At 45.1% G+C, this 14,266-nt stretch overlaps 1 protein-coding gene across 1 annotated transcript in view; it reads left to right on the top strand.

Moving 5' to 3' along the window:
• Positions 1 to 14,266, top strand: part of ddb1 (damage-specific DNA binding protein 1) — a 24,621-nt gene extending 10,355 nt beyond the window's left edge. The window contains exons 15-26 of the mRNA XM_016253177.1: positions 3,914 to 4,077; positions 6,447 to 6,554; positions 7,589 to 7,796; positions 7,894 to 7,989; positions 8,596 to 8,683; positions 9,867 to 9,995; positions 10,068 to 10,238; positions 10,339 to 10,448; positions 11,623 to 11,792; positions 12,430 to 12,532; positions 12,835 to 12,958; positions 13,955 to 14,266. Coding sequence (XP_016108663.1) covers positions 3,914 to 4,077; positions 6,447 to 6,554; positions 7,589 to 7,796; positions 7,894 to 7,989; positions 8,596 to 8,683; positions 9,867 to 9,995; positions 10,068 to 10,238; positions 10,339 to 10,448; positions 11,623 to 11,792; positions 12,430 to 12,532; positions 12,835 to 12,958; positions 13,955 to 14,038 — 1,555 coding nt within the window. The 3' untranslated portion in view covers positions 14,039 to 14,266. The remainder of the gene's footprint in view (positions 1 to 3,913; positions 4,078 to 6,446; positions 6,555 to 7,588; positions 7,797 to 7,893; positions 7,990 to 8,595; positions 8,684 to 9,866; positions 9,996 to 10,067; positions 10,239 to 10,338; positions 10,449 to 11,622; positions 11,793 to 12,429; positions 12,533 to 12,834; positions 12,959 to 13,954) is intronic.

Raw genomic sequence — 14,266 nt, 5'->3', positions numbered from 1 at the left:
CGCTACACTGCACTACACTACGCTACGCTACACTGCACTACACTACGCTACGCTACACTGCACTGCACTACGCTACGCTGCAGTGCACTGCACTACACTACGCTACACTGCAGTACACAACACTGCACTACACTATGCTACACTGCACTACGCTACACTGCACTACACTACAATACACTACGCTACATATATGCTACGCTTTATGTAGAACACCTGAACATTAGGCTCTTAAAAAAAGTGAAATTACAGTACAAATGTATAGTCAAACAAATCATTAGTTTTCAGTCACAGTCCGGCCTGTAGATCGCTGGATGTGTCTGCTTTATGCGTTCGGTGTTGATTTAATATGGCTGCAAATGGCAATGCTTAAATCAGATACAGATGTGACTAGCGTCTCTGTTTGTGTTCACTAGACCTCTATCGCAGAGTGTCTGACGTATCTGGATAACGGTGTGGTGTTTGTGGGATCCAGACTAGGGGATTCTCAACTAGTTAAGGTTGGTAATCTCACAGATTCATTATTGTTCTGTGATAATGGCGTGTTTAAGGCCAGCGTGGTGTTTGTGTGTGTTTGCAGCTGAATGTGGACAGTAATGACCAGGGTTCGTATGTGGCTGTAATGGAGACCTTCACTAACCTGGGGCCGATAGTGGACATGTGTGTGGTGGACCTGGAGAGACAAGGACAGGGTCAGGTGAGAGACGTCTGCGCATCACTGCGGTCCTGAAGAGCCCTGATCCAGATTCAGTGTGTGTCATCAGTTGCTGTGTGTGTTCCTGCAGCTGGTGACGTGCTCCGGAGCGTTTAAGGAAGGCTCTCTGAGGATAATTCGGAATGGTATTGGGATCCATGAGCACGCCAGCATCGACCTGCCTGGCATCAAAGGTGTGGTTAAGTGCTCTTCATGTTAATCACTAGCCGCTTACATGCTGTGAATGCACAGTATATTTGTGCTCATTTCCTTTTCCTGCTGTACTGTACTGCTGATGTTTCAGCCGGGTAAATTGTTAAATGAAGGCACTTTAATTTCTTTAAATATATTGAACTGCGTACCAGTTATTAGCATCATCCAAAATTCCTGTATCAGCTTTATGTATTATTGAGTCATTCAATTTAACAAGTTAATTCAGTACAATAATTTAAATTAAAAAATCTAATTTAAAACCTCATTGCAGCACTTTTCACCTCAGTAATCCGTTTCGTGACGTCTCCTGAGAGCTGAACTTCCTGTCAAACCTAATCCACAGATTGATTGCTGCTTAATGACGACTGTAACATCATGTAATCTTTTGCAGTTTTAGGTGGAGCCGTTGCAATGGTTTTTGTAGCGTAACTTTGTGCTGTTCAGTTTGGTTTCTCTGTAGCAAATATCCGATTAAATGAGTGGTTCTGCCGGTTGCTGCTGATCTGCAGCATACTTATGCATTTGGCAAAAGCTTTTCTGACATCGAAACCATTTCCTACAAACTGAAGAAATATTGCTTCCTTCCTTGCTTTATCAGCAGGTCTCTGACACACACTTATGCTAATGTGTGTGTGTGTGTGTGTGTGTGTGTGTGTGTGTTTGTCAGGTCTGTGGCCTCTCCGCTCCGAGTCGGGCAGAGACACTGATGACATGCTGGTTCTGTCATTTGTTGGTCAGACCAGGTGAGAAGAGCATTTGGTTTACTCCAGTCTAGAGCTGACACACACCTCGCTTACTCACTACTGTCATCTGTGTGTGTGTGTGTGTGTGTGTGTGTGTCTCGTGGAGGAGACGGAGCTGCCGGGGTTTGTGGATAATCAGCAGACGTTCTTCTGTGGGAATGTAGTGCATCAGCAGCTCATACAGGTGCGTGTACACACACAGAGAGAGACAGAGTCACACAGAGTACTGTGGTGGTGTTCACGTGTGTGTGTGTGTGTGTGTGTGTGTGTGTGTTCAGATCACGTCGGTGTCTGTGAGGCTGGTCACGCAGGACAGCAAGGCTCTGGTGAGCGAGTGGAAGGAGCCTCAGGGCAAGACCATCAGCGTGGCGTCCTGCAACAGCTCTCAGGTGGTTCTGGCTGTGGGTCGAGTGCTGTATTACCTTCAGATACTCACAGGAGAACTCAAACAGATCAGGTACTCACTCACTCGCTCACTCACCCTCTCACACACACAGAGAAACACTCACAGAGACACTCACACACATTCACTCACTCACACTCACTCACTCACTCACTCACAGAGAGACACACACACACACAGAGAAACACTCACACAGAGACACACACTCACACACTCATTCATTCACTCACTCACTCACAGAGAGAGACACACACACTCATTCATTCACTCACTCACTCACAGAGAGAGACACACACACTCATTCATTCACTCACTCACTCACAGAGAGACACACTCACACACACTTGTCTGTGCTCTTTCCATTTAAAATTAGAGGCAACCACTGCATTTTAATCACGATCCAAACAAAGATGCAGCATACATGCAACACGAGCAGTTTTTAATCTAAATTAGACTATAATTTTGAAATTTGAACCAAAAACAGAATGGTCTGACTTTAGTTTTGTGAAACTAAACATATCTGAATAAAGCAGCAGACGAGCTGAACGAGATGCAGATTCACTCTCTGCCAGCAGCGCTGCGCTTATGAATAGCAACAATACAGTGTTTCCTTGGTTACCGCTGTAAACAAAGCAGCGCTGCGCTTATGAATAGCAACAATACAGTGTTTCCTTGGTTACCGCTGTAAACAAAGCAGCGCTGCGCTTATGAATAGCAACAATACAGTGTTTCCTTGGTTACCGCTGTAAACAAAGCAGCGCTGCGCTTATGAATAGCAACAATACAGTGTTTCCTTGGTTACCGCTGTAAACAAAGCAGCGCTGCGCTTATGAATAGCAACAATACAGTGTTTCCTTGGTTACCGCTGTTGCGCATGAACAGCAATGATACAGTGTTTCCTTGGTTACTGCTGTAAACACAGCAGCGCTGCACTTATGAATAGCAACGATACAGTGTTTCCTTGGTTACCGCTGTAAACAAAGCAGCGTTGCGCTTATGAATAGCAACGATAGTGTTTCCTTGGTTACTGCTGTAAACACAGCAGCGCTGCGCTTATGAACAGCAATGATACAGTGTTTCCTTGGTTACCGCTGTAAACAAAGAAGAGCTGCGCTTATGAACAGCAATGATACAGTGTTTCCTTGGTTACCGCTGTAAACAAAGCAGCGCTGCGCTTATGAACAGCAATGATACAGTGTTTCCTTGGTTACCGCTGTAAACAAAGCAGCGCTGCGCTTATGAACAGCAATGATAGCTGATAATACCTAACCCTAACAGCTGATATTCAGACCAACAGAAACGACTGCGAGTGTGATATTACTAATGCAACACTTCAATAAACAAGACCTTCATGTGACTAACTTTTTCAGACTGAATTTTGCCAACAAAAACAGTTCCAGATTAAGTCAAAGGCGAATCAACTGAAGCAACATGCAGTGTTTCTGTAGCTCAGACAGTAGAAAGTGGTGATAACAGCAGAATGCTTTGGGTTTAGTGTTCGGGGAATGGATGAACTGATCATATGTACACCTTGAAGGAAATGTCTGTCTTATTCATAAACAAAAACACCCTGAATTAATCATTGTTTCTGAACAAATTGATTGTGTGAATAATTCAGTGACTCTAGGACAGTCTACTGGTGTAATGATGATAAATCCCCAGCACTAATGAGCACAGACTGACAGTCTGTCTGAAACGGTGATCTATATCTGCACTCCTGTAACGCTGCTGGAGCAGGCAAAGAAAGACCAGAACTAATGATTGTGTAATTTAAACTCGAAGCATCAGTGCCAGCCTTGATCAGGACGGCACTTGACTCAACGGCTGTGATGTGACTGTGATGAGGGGTGTGTGTGTGTGTAGCTCTACAGAGATGGAGCATGAGGTGGCGTGTCTGGACATCACTCCTCTGGGCGAGAGCGCAGGAGAGTCCAGCATCTGTGCTGTGGGGCTCTGGACCGACATCTCAGCCCGCCTGCTCAAGTTACCCTGCTTCAGCCCGCTGCACAAAGAGATGCTGGGCGGAGGTGAGACATGAACGCATGCACGCGCGCACACACACAGACAGACAGAGACACACACTAACAGAGATACAAACACACACGTCTGGTTTGTTATCCTTGTGGGGACTCTCCATAGGCGTAATGGTTTTTCTACTGTACAGACCGTATATTCTATTGCCCTACACATACATACATACACACACACACACACTCACTCACTCACTCAGAGACACACTCACTCACTCACTCAGAGACACACTCACTCACTCACTCAGAGACACACTCACTCACTCACTCAGAGACACACTCACTCACTCACTCAGAGACACACTCACTCACTCACTCAGAGACACACTCACTCACTCACTCAGAGACACACTCACTCTCTCTCACTCTCACAGACACTCACTCACTCACTCACAGAGATGCACTCACTCACTCACTCACTCACAGAGATGCACTCACTCACTCACTCACTCACAGAGACTTACTCACGACGCACTCACTCACTCACAGAGACGCATTCACTCACACACAGAGCCACACTCACTCACTCACTCACACACTCACTCACTCACACAGACGCACTCACTCACTCACTCAGAGACGCACTCACTCACTCACTCAGAGACGCACTCACTCACTCACTCAGAGACGCACTCACTCACTCACTCAGAGACGCACTCACTCACTCACTCAGAGACGCACTCACTCACTCACTCAGAGACGCACTCACTCACTCACTCAGAGACGCACTCACTCACTCACTCAGAGACGCACTCACTCACTCACTCAGAGACGCACTCACTCACTCACTCAGAGACGCACTCACTCACTCACTCAGAGACGCACTCACTCACTCACTCAGAGACGCACTCACTCACTCACTCAGAGACGCACTCACTCACTCACAGAGACGCACTCACTCACTCACAGGGACGCACTCACTCACTGAGCCTCACTCACTCACTCACACACAGAGCCTCACTCACACACAGAGCCTCACTCACACACTCACTCACAGAGCCACACTCACTCACTTACTCATACACAGAGCCACACTCACTCACTCACTCACAGAGCCACCCACACTCACTCACTCACACACAGAGCCACACTCACTCACTCACAGAGCCTCACTCACTCACAGAGACACTCACTCACTCACAGAGACACTCACTCACACACACACAGAGCCTCACTCACTCACACACAGAGCCACACTCACTCACTCACACACACACAGAGCCACACTCACTCACTCACTCACAGAGCCACACTCACTCACTTACTCATACACAGAGCCACACTCACTCACTCACTCACACACAGAGCCACACTCACTCACTCACTCACACACAGACACTCATGTTCATGACACTACACACACACAGAGGTGCTGTGAAAACATTCCCCAGAGAGAAGCTTGAACAACACACTTTCTCTTTCCTTCGCACTTTATTTCTATATATTCACCTTTGTATAAGAAGATTTTATAAAGCACTTTTCCCAAACTCAAGCTGAAGTCTTTGAGACATTTCAAACAAAAAACATAGTGCGAGAGTGCGAGAGCCACACTGCAGCACTCAGGCTAATGGTAATGGCTATGTATGGTGTCACGCGGGACATGTTCTTGCGCTCTGAAACAGTCTTCAGGTCTGGAGCTGATCCTCTTTCAGCATGTCGCTGTGGTCAAAGACACCTATCTAGGTCACGTTCATACAGACAGAGAAATCAAGACAAACCACGCCATCATGAGCTGGCTAGAGTTCACTCGCTGGAGAACACGCAGCTACAGTTGTTGTTTAGCTCAAATGATCAATTCGAGTGTTTAAAATATCTCCACATATATCAGGAGCTTGAGGAATGCACACTTTATATCCTATAGTCCTAGTGAGGCGTATCAGAGCAGTGCTTATTCCTGCATCTTTACCCTTTGCAGCTCTTGAGATGCATGTTATAAAGGTAACGGCACTTATTTAGCTTACTTATTTAACGGTACTTTTATTAATAATTGAATTAACTGTCACTTTTGATTGAAAGATATTTCTGTTGCTGTGTATGATTAATGAATGAAAGTGTCTGGAGAAGCCTTAGCATCAGACGGTCATGAAGTGTGCCGTGGGAATGTATTTCTGCTGTGCTCAGGGTTAATGCTGGATATAGTTAGTGTAAGTGAGCCTTAAAATGTGCATAATGTAAACATCTGAATAATGTTGGTACTCCGTTTCCTATGTGAGATTATAGATTCACAGCGTGTTGTGAAAGGCAGTGCTGTTGTTTTGGTGCCGTTTGGTGAATGAATCTGAAGAGCGTCTGAAGCATGAATGTGTTTGCTGAGCTGAAGAGCATGTCACATGTCTCTCACTGACCGCTGATCGTGTGTCCTGCAGAGATCATCCCTCGCTCCATCCTCATGACCACGTTTGAGGGCAGTCATTACCTGCTGTGTGCGCTGGGAGACGGGGCGCTTTTCTATTTCGGACTGGACATTCAGACAGGTGAAAGCAACACACACACATGCTCTCACACACACACTCACACACACATGGTTAACAACCATCTACTCCATCGGTTCCTCTGAGCACTTTGACAACATGACACCTAATGGACTGTTTACTTTATTAACATGTTTCTGGCTTGTGAATGATTCATTAGAACACATTTGATAAACAGTCAAATGTTTGTTGCAGGATTCAATTATTTTTTTTCTATAGAGGTTCCGGTTTTTCTTGTCCTGTTGAAATTTTCCACTAACCTCACCACAAAAATGTTTTGGATCCATGTAAACTTTTATTGTGATATAATGGTGCTTTTCCACTGCATGGTACGGTACGATTCGGTTTGGCTCACTTTTGGGGGGTTTTGAACTTTTGGACACGAGACACCAGAGCCGCTAGATTAAAATCATCACAGCCAGCGAAGGATCAAACGCAACTGTCTTTTGAACAAATACAACTGTTTTGAACGAGTGCACCTTTTTTAACAACCAAAAAATGGCTGTTTGGTGGTGTGTTGAGGAAGTACAGACGTTCCTCTCGTTGACCGCCGAGAAGCTTGATGGGGTGATGTGTATGATCCTGCCCACTCTAAAGTGGTACTAAACTGCAGTGGGAACGCAAGCCCAGCCGAGCTGTACCACACGGTGGAAAAGCTCCATAAGATTGGTGTGATACCAGCATTTGAGTTACCAGTTACCAATTTCACAATTCTTGATTCTAATTTTGATACCACAGCAAAAACTAATATAGCTCAAACGTCATTAAAGACGTAATAAAATTTTATTATTATTAAACAGTAATAAAATAAGAACAAGTAAACAAATTACACGCAATAGCGCAAGTAAATTAAAGAGTGCTTCAAGGTTTTCAGGCATATCTAGCTCTTTTTACTCGGGTAAGAAATACTAGAGATTGAATGAAGTAATGCATATGTTTTGTTTCAAAATTCAAATTTAATTGAGTTTTAAGAGGCTTAAATTCCATTGTCACACCCTAAGCTCTTAGTGTCTGATGTGGCATGTCGTTCTGTGCAGGGGTTTTGAGTGAGCGTAAGAAGGTGACTCTGGGCACTCAGCCCACGGTTCTGCGCACCTTCCGCTCGCTCTCCACATCTAATGTGTTCGCCTGCTCCGACCGGCCCACCGTCATCTACTCCAGCAACCACAAACTGGTCTTCTCTAACGTCAACCTGAAGGAGGTCAACTACATGTGCCCACTCAACTCTGAGGGATACCCCGACAGGTACGACATGAGAAAGATCAGGCCTGTTCTTATCAGCAAACACATCTGTAGTGAAAGATGGAGCGGTGACTTTGATTTCCTCTTCCTTCTGTCACAGTCTGGCTCTGGCCAACAACAGCACTCTGACCATCGGCACTATCGATGAGATCCAGAAGCTCCACATCCGAACCGTTCCTCTCTACGAGTCGCCCAAGTGAGTGTGTCCTCCGACAGGAGCACATCCAGACGGCAGCTCTTAGCTTTGCTGGAAAGACTTATCGCTGCACTAAACCAGGGATGTCGATGATTAATCGCTAATTACAGTTAATCATTTATTAGATCAAGCTTATCAGGTGTCATTGTGTAATTATGAGAGCGAAAGCTGACTGGAGCTGTTGCATTTAATTCATGCTCACTACACACACACGCGCCCTTGAAATGCTGGAGTATGATGTCATGAGAATCGTGCATTTACTTTAAAGTAAAGATGATGTGCACTACAGATGCATGATTGTGTGTTAAAGTACAGCACGATGACAAGCATGCTGTCTTTTTTCAGTGCTGCTCTATTTCTAATAAATCCAGCCCGTCAGCTTTTATTTAGTGGCCGGTGTCATTCGCAGGAACTTATTAAAAACATGCTTGTCTCTCTGAGGGTTAAACCGCTGCGGAGTCATCTAATGAGACATTGTAAAGGCCAAATAAAACCATGTTCAAACTGCTGATATTCATGATTTAATTCGCTTTTGCCGGCTAAAGCGATGGGAGTATTTAGTTAATAATCAGCAGACTCAGTCAGTGATGGTGTGTGTCGTTGCAGGCGGATCTGCTATCAGGAGGTGTCTCAGTGTTTCGGAGTTTTGTCCAGTAGAGTAGAAATGCAGGACACCAGCGGGACCACAGCAGCCGTGCGGACCGTCACACACACCCCTGATTATTTTCCACAAAGTTATTAAATGTTTCTCTAGGTGTTTCTACAAACATTGTGGCTATTTCAATGATGAGTGTACTTTGTTTTTTACACATCCGCTAGAGTATACATGCAGTGTGTGTGATGCAGGTTTCATCCTCATCATTAGAACAGCTCGTCTCAAAACCGAAGCATACTTTGAGTCTCCTCAAACTTTTACCATTTCATATTCATATAAACAAAACTGCTCAAAGACTAGGGCTGTGTGATTAATCGAAATCATCATAAAATCGCGATTTGAGCACGCATGATTTCTAAATCGCTTTATAGCACGATTTTCCGCGCCCACGACCTCCCGCAGTACGCTATCCGAACCAATCAGAATGCAGCGCGCCTAAATGGAGCACGAGAAGAGAACAGAACAGACCGGGCGAGCATACAAACGTAACACCAGGTTCACACACTCCATCTGTGGTGTGTATTTTGTCCGCGCCCATGTTAACGGATCAGAGCGTTCACACTGCACGCGAGTGCGGTCCGGCAGTGCGCTACAGGAGCGGTGCGTCTGCAGTAGACATGCTGCGATCATTTCCGCACGGAGTCTATTTCTGCTGTGCTGCACGCGCTGAATTAAAGTAACAGCGCATTAATCGCGGTAAAACTTAACACGGATTGACACGGAAATGTAGTAATTACACCAATAAAAGTCTACTGTTTCACAGTCAACACGTGGCTTTTTGGCTAGATTTAAAACAAGGAAAAGTGCACTTTTAGATAAACAAGGCAATAATAGATGGCACTCGTGGTGGTAGTTAAACAAAGTTATATTTATTGCATTTAAACGTGAATATGTCTATGAAAGATTGTATTACTGTACTGTGATAAAAGGGAATCACAATGCTGAGAAAGCATGTTCAGAAACAACGTTTGGATTTGAAATCAAAATAATGGATAAATGTTGTGTTTGTGGTAAACCGCCGCAGATCAGGAGCGGACTGCAAACGCATCCTGTGCGAAACACATTGAGTCCGTGCTGCTTCTGCACCGCATACACATACTGTATACGCACTGCAGACGGAGCACGTGTGAACCTGGAGCAACACTTAAGAAGTCTCTTCAAGCTTTGACCATTTCACAATAAAATAAAACTACTTGATGTTCCACATACGTGTGTGTGTTGAATCATGGGGTGTTTCTGGTTTTCTGTGTTTCCAGGCAAACTGCAGACGGTGGCAGAGAAGGAGGTTAAAGGTGCGGTTTACTCCATGGTGGAGTTTAATGGTAAACTGCTAGCCAGCATCAACAGCACCGTGAGTTTCCTCCCATCATGCTGTTCAGTGTAATGGGTTTCCTGTGCGGCGCTGACGTCTGTGTCTCGACAGGTGCGTCTGTACGAGTGGACGGCAGAGAAAGAGCTGAGGACGGAGTGTAATCACTATAATAACATCATGGCCCTGTATCTGAAGACTAAAGGTGACTTCATCCTGGTGGGCGACCTGATGCGCTCCGTGCTGCTGCTGGCCTATAAACCCATGGAGGGCAGCTTCGAGGAGGTGACGGCTGCCGCCGGGAATTCTGGGATTCATGCGTCGTTTCTAGTTGTAAGAAGCTGTTGTGGTTCTTAATTTCCTCTTGCTGTTTTCATTTCATTAGATTGCTCGTGATTTCAATCCCAACTGGATGAGTGCTGTAGAAATCCTGGATGATGACAACTTCCTCGGAGCGGAGAACGCTTTCAATCTGTTCGTCTGCCAGAAGGACAGGTAATGGATCGAGTGGGAAAGTGTGATCGGTGAAATCCTGGTTCAGTCGTAATCCACGTGATCGTGAATTTTGCATGAGGGAGAAGATTTCACATCTGGTTGATAGCTCCAGTTCGTCATGTTGAGCAGCAGAAAGCTGCTTGGATTGAGAGTGACATCTGAAGCTGTGCTTCATTCACTGCATACACTGATGTGCCTTAAAGGGACAGTTCCCCCAAAAATGAAAATTACCCCATGATTGACTCACCCTCAAGGCATCTTAGGTGTATATGACTTTCTTCTTTCAGATGAATCCAATCGGAGTTATATTTAAAAACGTTCTGGCTCTTCCAAGTTTTATAATGGCAGTGAATGGCTGTTATTATTATCCAATAAAGCGCATCCTTCCATAATAAACAGTGCCTCACACGGCTCCGGGGTGAATAAAGGCCTCCTGTAGCAAATCAATGCGCTTTTGTAAGAAAAATATCCATATTTAAAACGTTATAAACCGTAATCTCTAGCTTCCACTAACTTGTACGTTCACAATAGAACGGCGTTTCGGCGGATGATGTAGGACGTCGGCGTAGTGTTAGCTCCGGTGAAAAGTGACAAACGCAGAGGAGAGAGCAAAACAATACGCTGGTCACGAATTAGAAGTACAAAACAAGAATATAAAGGAAAATGTAGGAGGATTTTGATATAAGCCAAGAGGAGATATAAGAAAACTTTGCTTCCTTTGCTGATGTAAACAAACGCTGTTCTCGCGAGACTAGCCTGTTCTCACCGGAGCTGCAACAGATCTGACTCTGCTGCCGCCTAGAATTAAACCGCTGGTCTCGTCTGGCCAGAGGAGAACGACACTATCTCCCTGTTTCATACTGTAAAGCTGCTTTGACACAATCTGCGTTGTAATAAGCACTATATAAATAATGGTGTGTGGCACTTTTTACTATGGATGGATGTGCTTTATTGGACTTCTTTTGAACTACTGAAAAATAACAGCCGTTCACTGCCATTATAAAGCTTGGAAGAGCCAGGATGTTTTTAAATATAACTCCGATTGGATTCATCTGAAAGAAGAAAGTCAAACACACCTAGGATGCCTCGAGTCAATCATGGGCTATTTTTGTGAGAACTAACGCTTTAAGGGAAGTGAGAGTCGTTGAGGGTTGTTGGGTTGTGTGTCCTCCAGCGCGGCGACTACAGACGAGGAGCGGCAGCACCTGCAGGAGGTGGGTCTGTTCCACCTGGGAGAGTTTGTCAACGTGTTTTCACACGGATCTCTGGTGCTGCAGAATCTGGGCGAGAGCTCGACGCCGACACAGGGCTCGGTGCTGTTCGGCACAGTCAACGGCATGATCGGTGAGCTTCTGTCCGTTCACTCGCACAGCAGTCCTGTAACGCCGTCATACTGTCATTGTTCAGCCTGCTTCAGCGGCCGGCCGCGAGACCGAACTGTTCTGCTGTATCTGTGAGGACTGATTTACATGTGTGAGAGATGAAGAAACCGAGCGAGACGTGTCCAAATACAGTGCTATCAAGAGCTGTTTGTCAGGAATGAGGTGAAGCAGAGTTTAGTTGTTAGCTGTGGAGCTGTTTTGCGTTCATATCAGACTCGTTATGAAGAATCTGAAGCAGCTTTCCTTTGTAACACCGTGTCCTGACTCCACGCGACGCGACAAGCGATCTGTGTCCACAATCAATCAGAAGTTTATAATCTAACTCATAAATATTTAACCTTTTTAAATGTACAAACTGAGTGACTGATACCATCTTTTTTTATGGAATACACTCGTCGGTTAGCAGTAAATTCACAGTTTTAACGTACATGTTTGCTTTAATTTATTTTCAAGATCTGAGGTAAATCTATCTGTGTAAGATTTACAGAGATACTCAGCTGAATTTACAGATAAACTGCATTATGATCTACCTTGATGTCAGTACTGTGATGTTGGTTGTGTAAATGTGAGTTTTGATGATGATTTGTTGTGTGTTTGAGGTTTGGTGACGTCGCTGTCGGAGGGCTGGTACAGTTTACTGCTGGATCTACAGAACCGACTCAACAAAGTCATCAAGAGCGTCGGCAAGATCGAGCACAGCTTATATCCTTCAGCAGCGGTCAGAGGTGTGTGAGAGTGAGTGAGTGAGTGAGTGTGTGTGAGAGTGAGTGAGTGAGTGAGTGAGTGAGTGAGTGTGTGAGTGTGTGTGTGTGAGAGTGAGTGTGTGTGTGTGAGAGTGAGTGTGTGTGTGTGAGAGTGAGTGTGTGTGTGTGAGAGTGAGTGAGTGTGTGTGTGTGTGTGAGAGTGCGTGTGAGTGTGTGTGTGTGTGAGAGTGCGTGTGTGTGTGTGTGAGAGTAATAACTCTGGCAGGAACTCTGTGTGTTGAAGTCCTTGACTAGTGTCACCTGGAGGTCGTTCCACACGGAGCGTAAGACTGAGCAGGCCACAGGGTTCATTGATGGAGATCTGATCGAGAGCTTCCTGGATCTGGGTCGAGCGAAGATGCAGGAGGTGGTCAGCACTCTGCAGGTGATCATGTGCTTGTGTTTCTTCACGATTCATGCTCTGATGAAGGTTTGCGCTCGCGAATCGTCTGTCGTATCATACGGTGATGAGCAGTTAAAGCTGTGTCTCCCGGCGCTCTTTCTGGAGCCGTGTTTTACTCGTCTGACCCGTCTCTGGCAGGTGTATTTGGATAAGAAGGGTTAAAAAAATGGCTCTGTCCAAAGAGAATATTGAATTATTACCACAATACTGATTTCTCACTAGACATCAAGTCAAATGTTAAAAAAAAGGGCAAAATCCAACATCTATATGCAAACTGACAGCCAACTGCAATTTTTAGACACCTTTTATTCAGCTCAATTTTCATATAATTGCATGTAAAGGATTGTGGGATATCATAGGAGTGTTCCATGTCATGGCAGTACAGATAGCGTTTGTGGAAACGCTGGATTTGAGTTTGAGTCGCCTTTGACAATCATATATAGGCCTTCATTAGATTTACAGAATATTTGTTGATTAAAATGAATAAGAACAAAGCAGAAAATTCTTCATTTTACAGAAGCGGAGTTGAAAAATCTTGCCCTTATATAAAAGTATGAAAGTTGCCCGTCTATAATGCTGTGACCTGCGTAATTCTGACTGTTAAATATGAACATCTGTACATCAGTGCTGCCCTCATGAATCCATCAGAAGAAGGTGTCAGCAGACAGGAAGTGATGCGATCGCTGGATTCCTCCAGTGTTTTACTGCTGTTGTGCCTCAGAAACAGGGCTGGAAACCCCGAGTTAAAGTTCACCGAAGATTGATGTTTTCATTTAAAAGATTATTTAATTGTAATAAAAATACCCCCTTCCCCGCTACAAAGATGGTTCTGCAGCAGATGCTAATGAGAGAAGCACGCGATGCTGCAGTGCGCTTGTGTGAACTACATCTGTCTTCATTCGCTCGTGTTCGTGTGTGTGTGTGTGTGTGTGTGTGTGTGTGTGTGTGTGTGTGTGTGTGTGTGTGTGCGCGCTGCAGATGGATGACGGCAGCGGGATGAAGCGCGAGGCAACGGTGGACGAGGTTATTAAAATCGTGGAGGAGCTGACGCGGATCCACTAACCGCGAGCGTCACACATCTGTACATAACTACACCTACATCAGAGTGTGTGTGTTTCACTCCACCTGAATAGAGTTCAGTCACGCTCACACACTCTCGTCTTCATGTGCTTGTCCTGAGCCTCCAGATGAAGATTCTGCCAGCACCGATCCGCAATAGCTTTAGTGAAGCGTTTATCAGTGTGGTGTCTCTCTGTTCGTTCATTTATTTTAATAAAGTTTCCTTCAGTA

This window comes from Sinocyclocheilus grahami, unplaced genomic scaffold (assembly GCF_001515645.1).
Source record: "Sinocyclocheilus grahami isolate Dianchi unplaced genomic scaffold, SAMN03320097.WGS_v1.1 scaffold1163.1, whole genome shotgun sequence".
Taxonomy (NCBI): Eukaryota; Metazoa; Chordata; class Actinopteri; order Cypriniformes; family Cyprinidae; genus Sinocyclocheilus; species Sinocyclocheilus grahami.
Note: the sequence above shows the minus strand (reverse complement) of the source record. Positions and strands in the feature narration are given on the sequence as shown.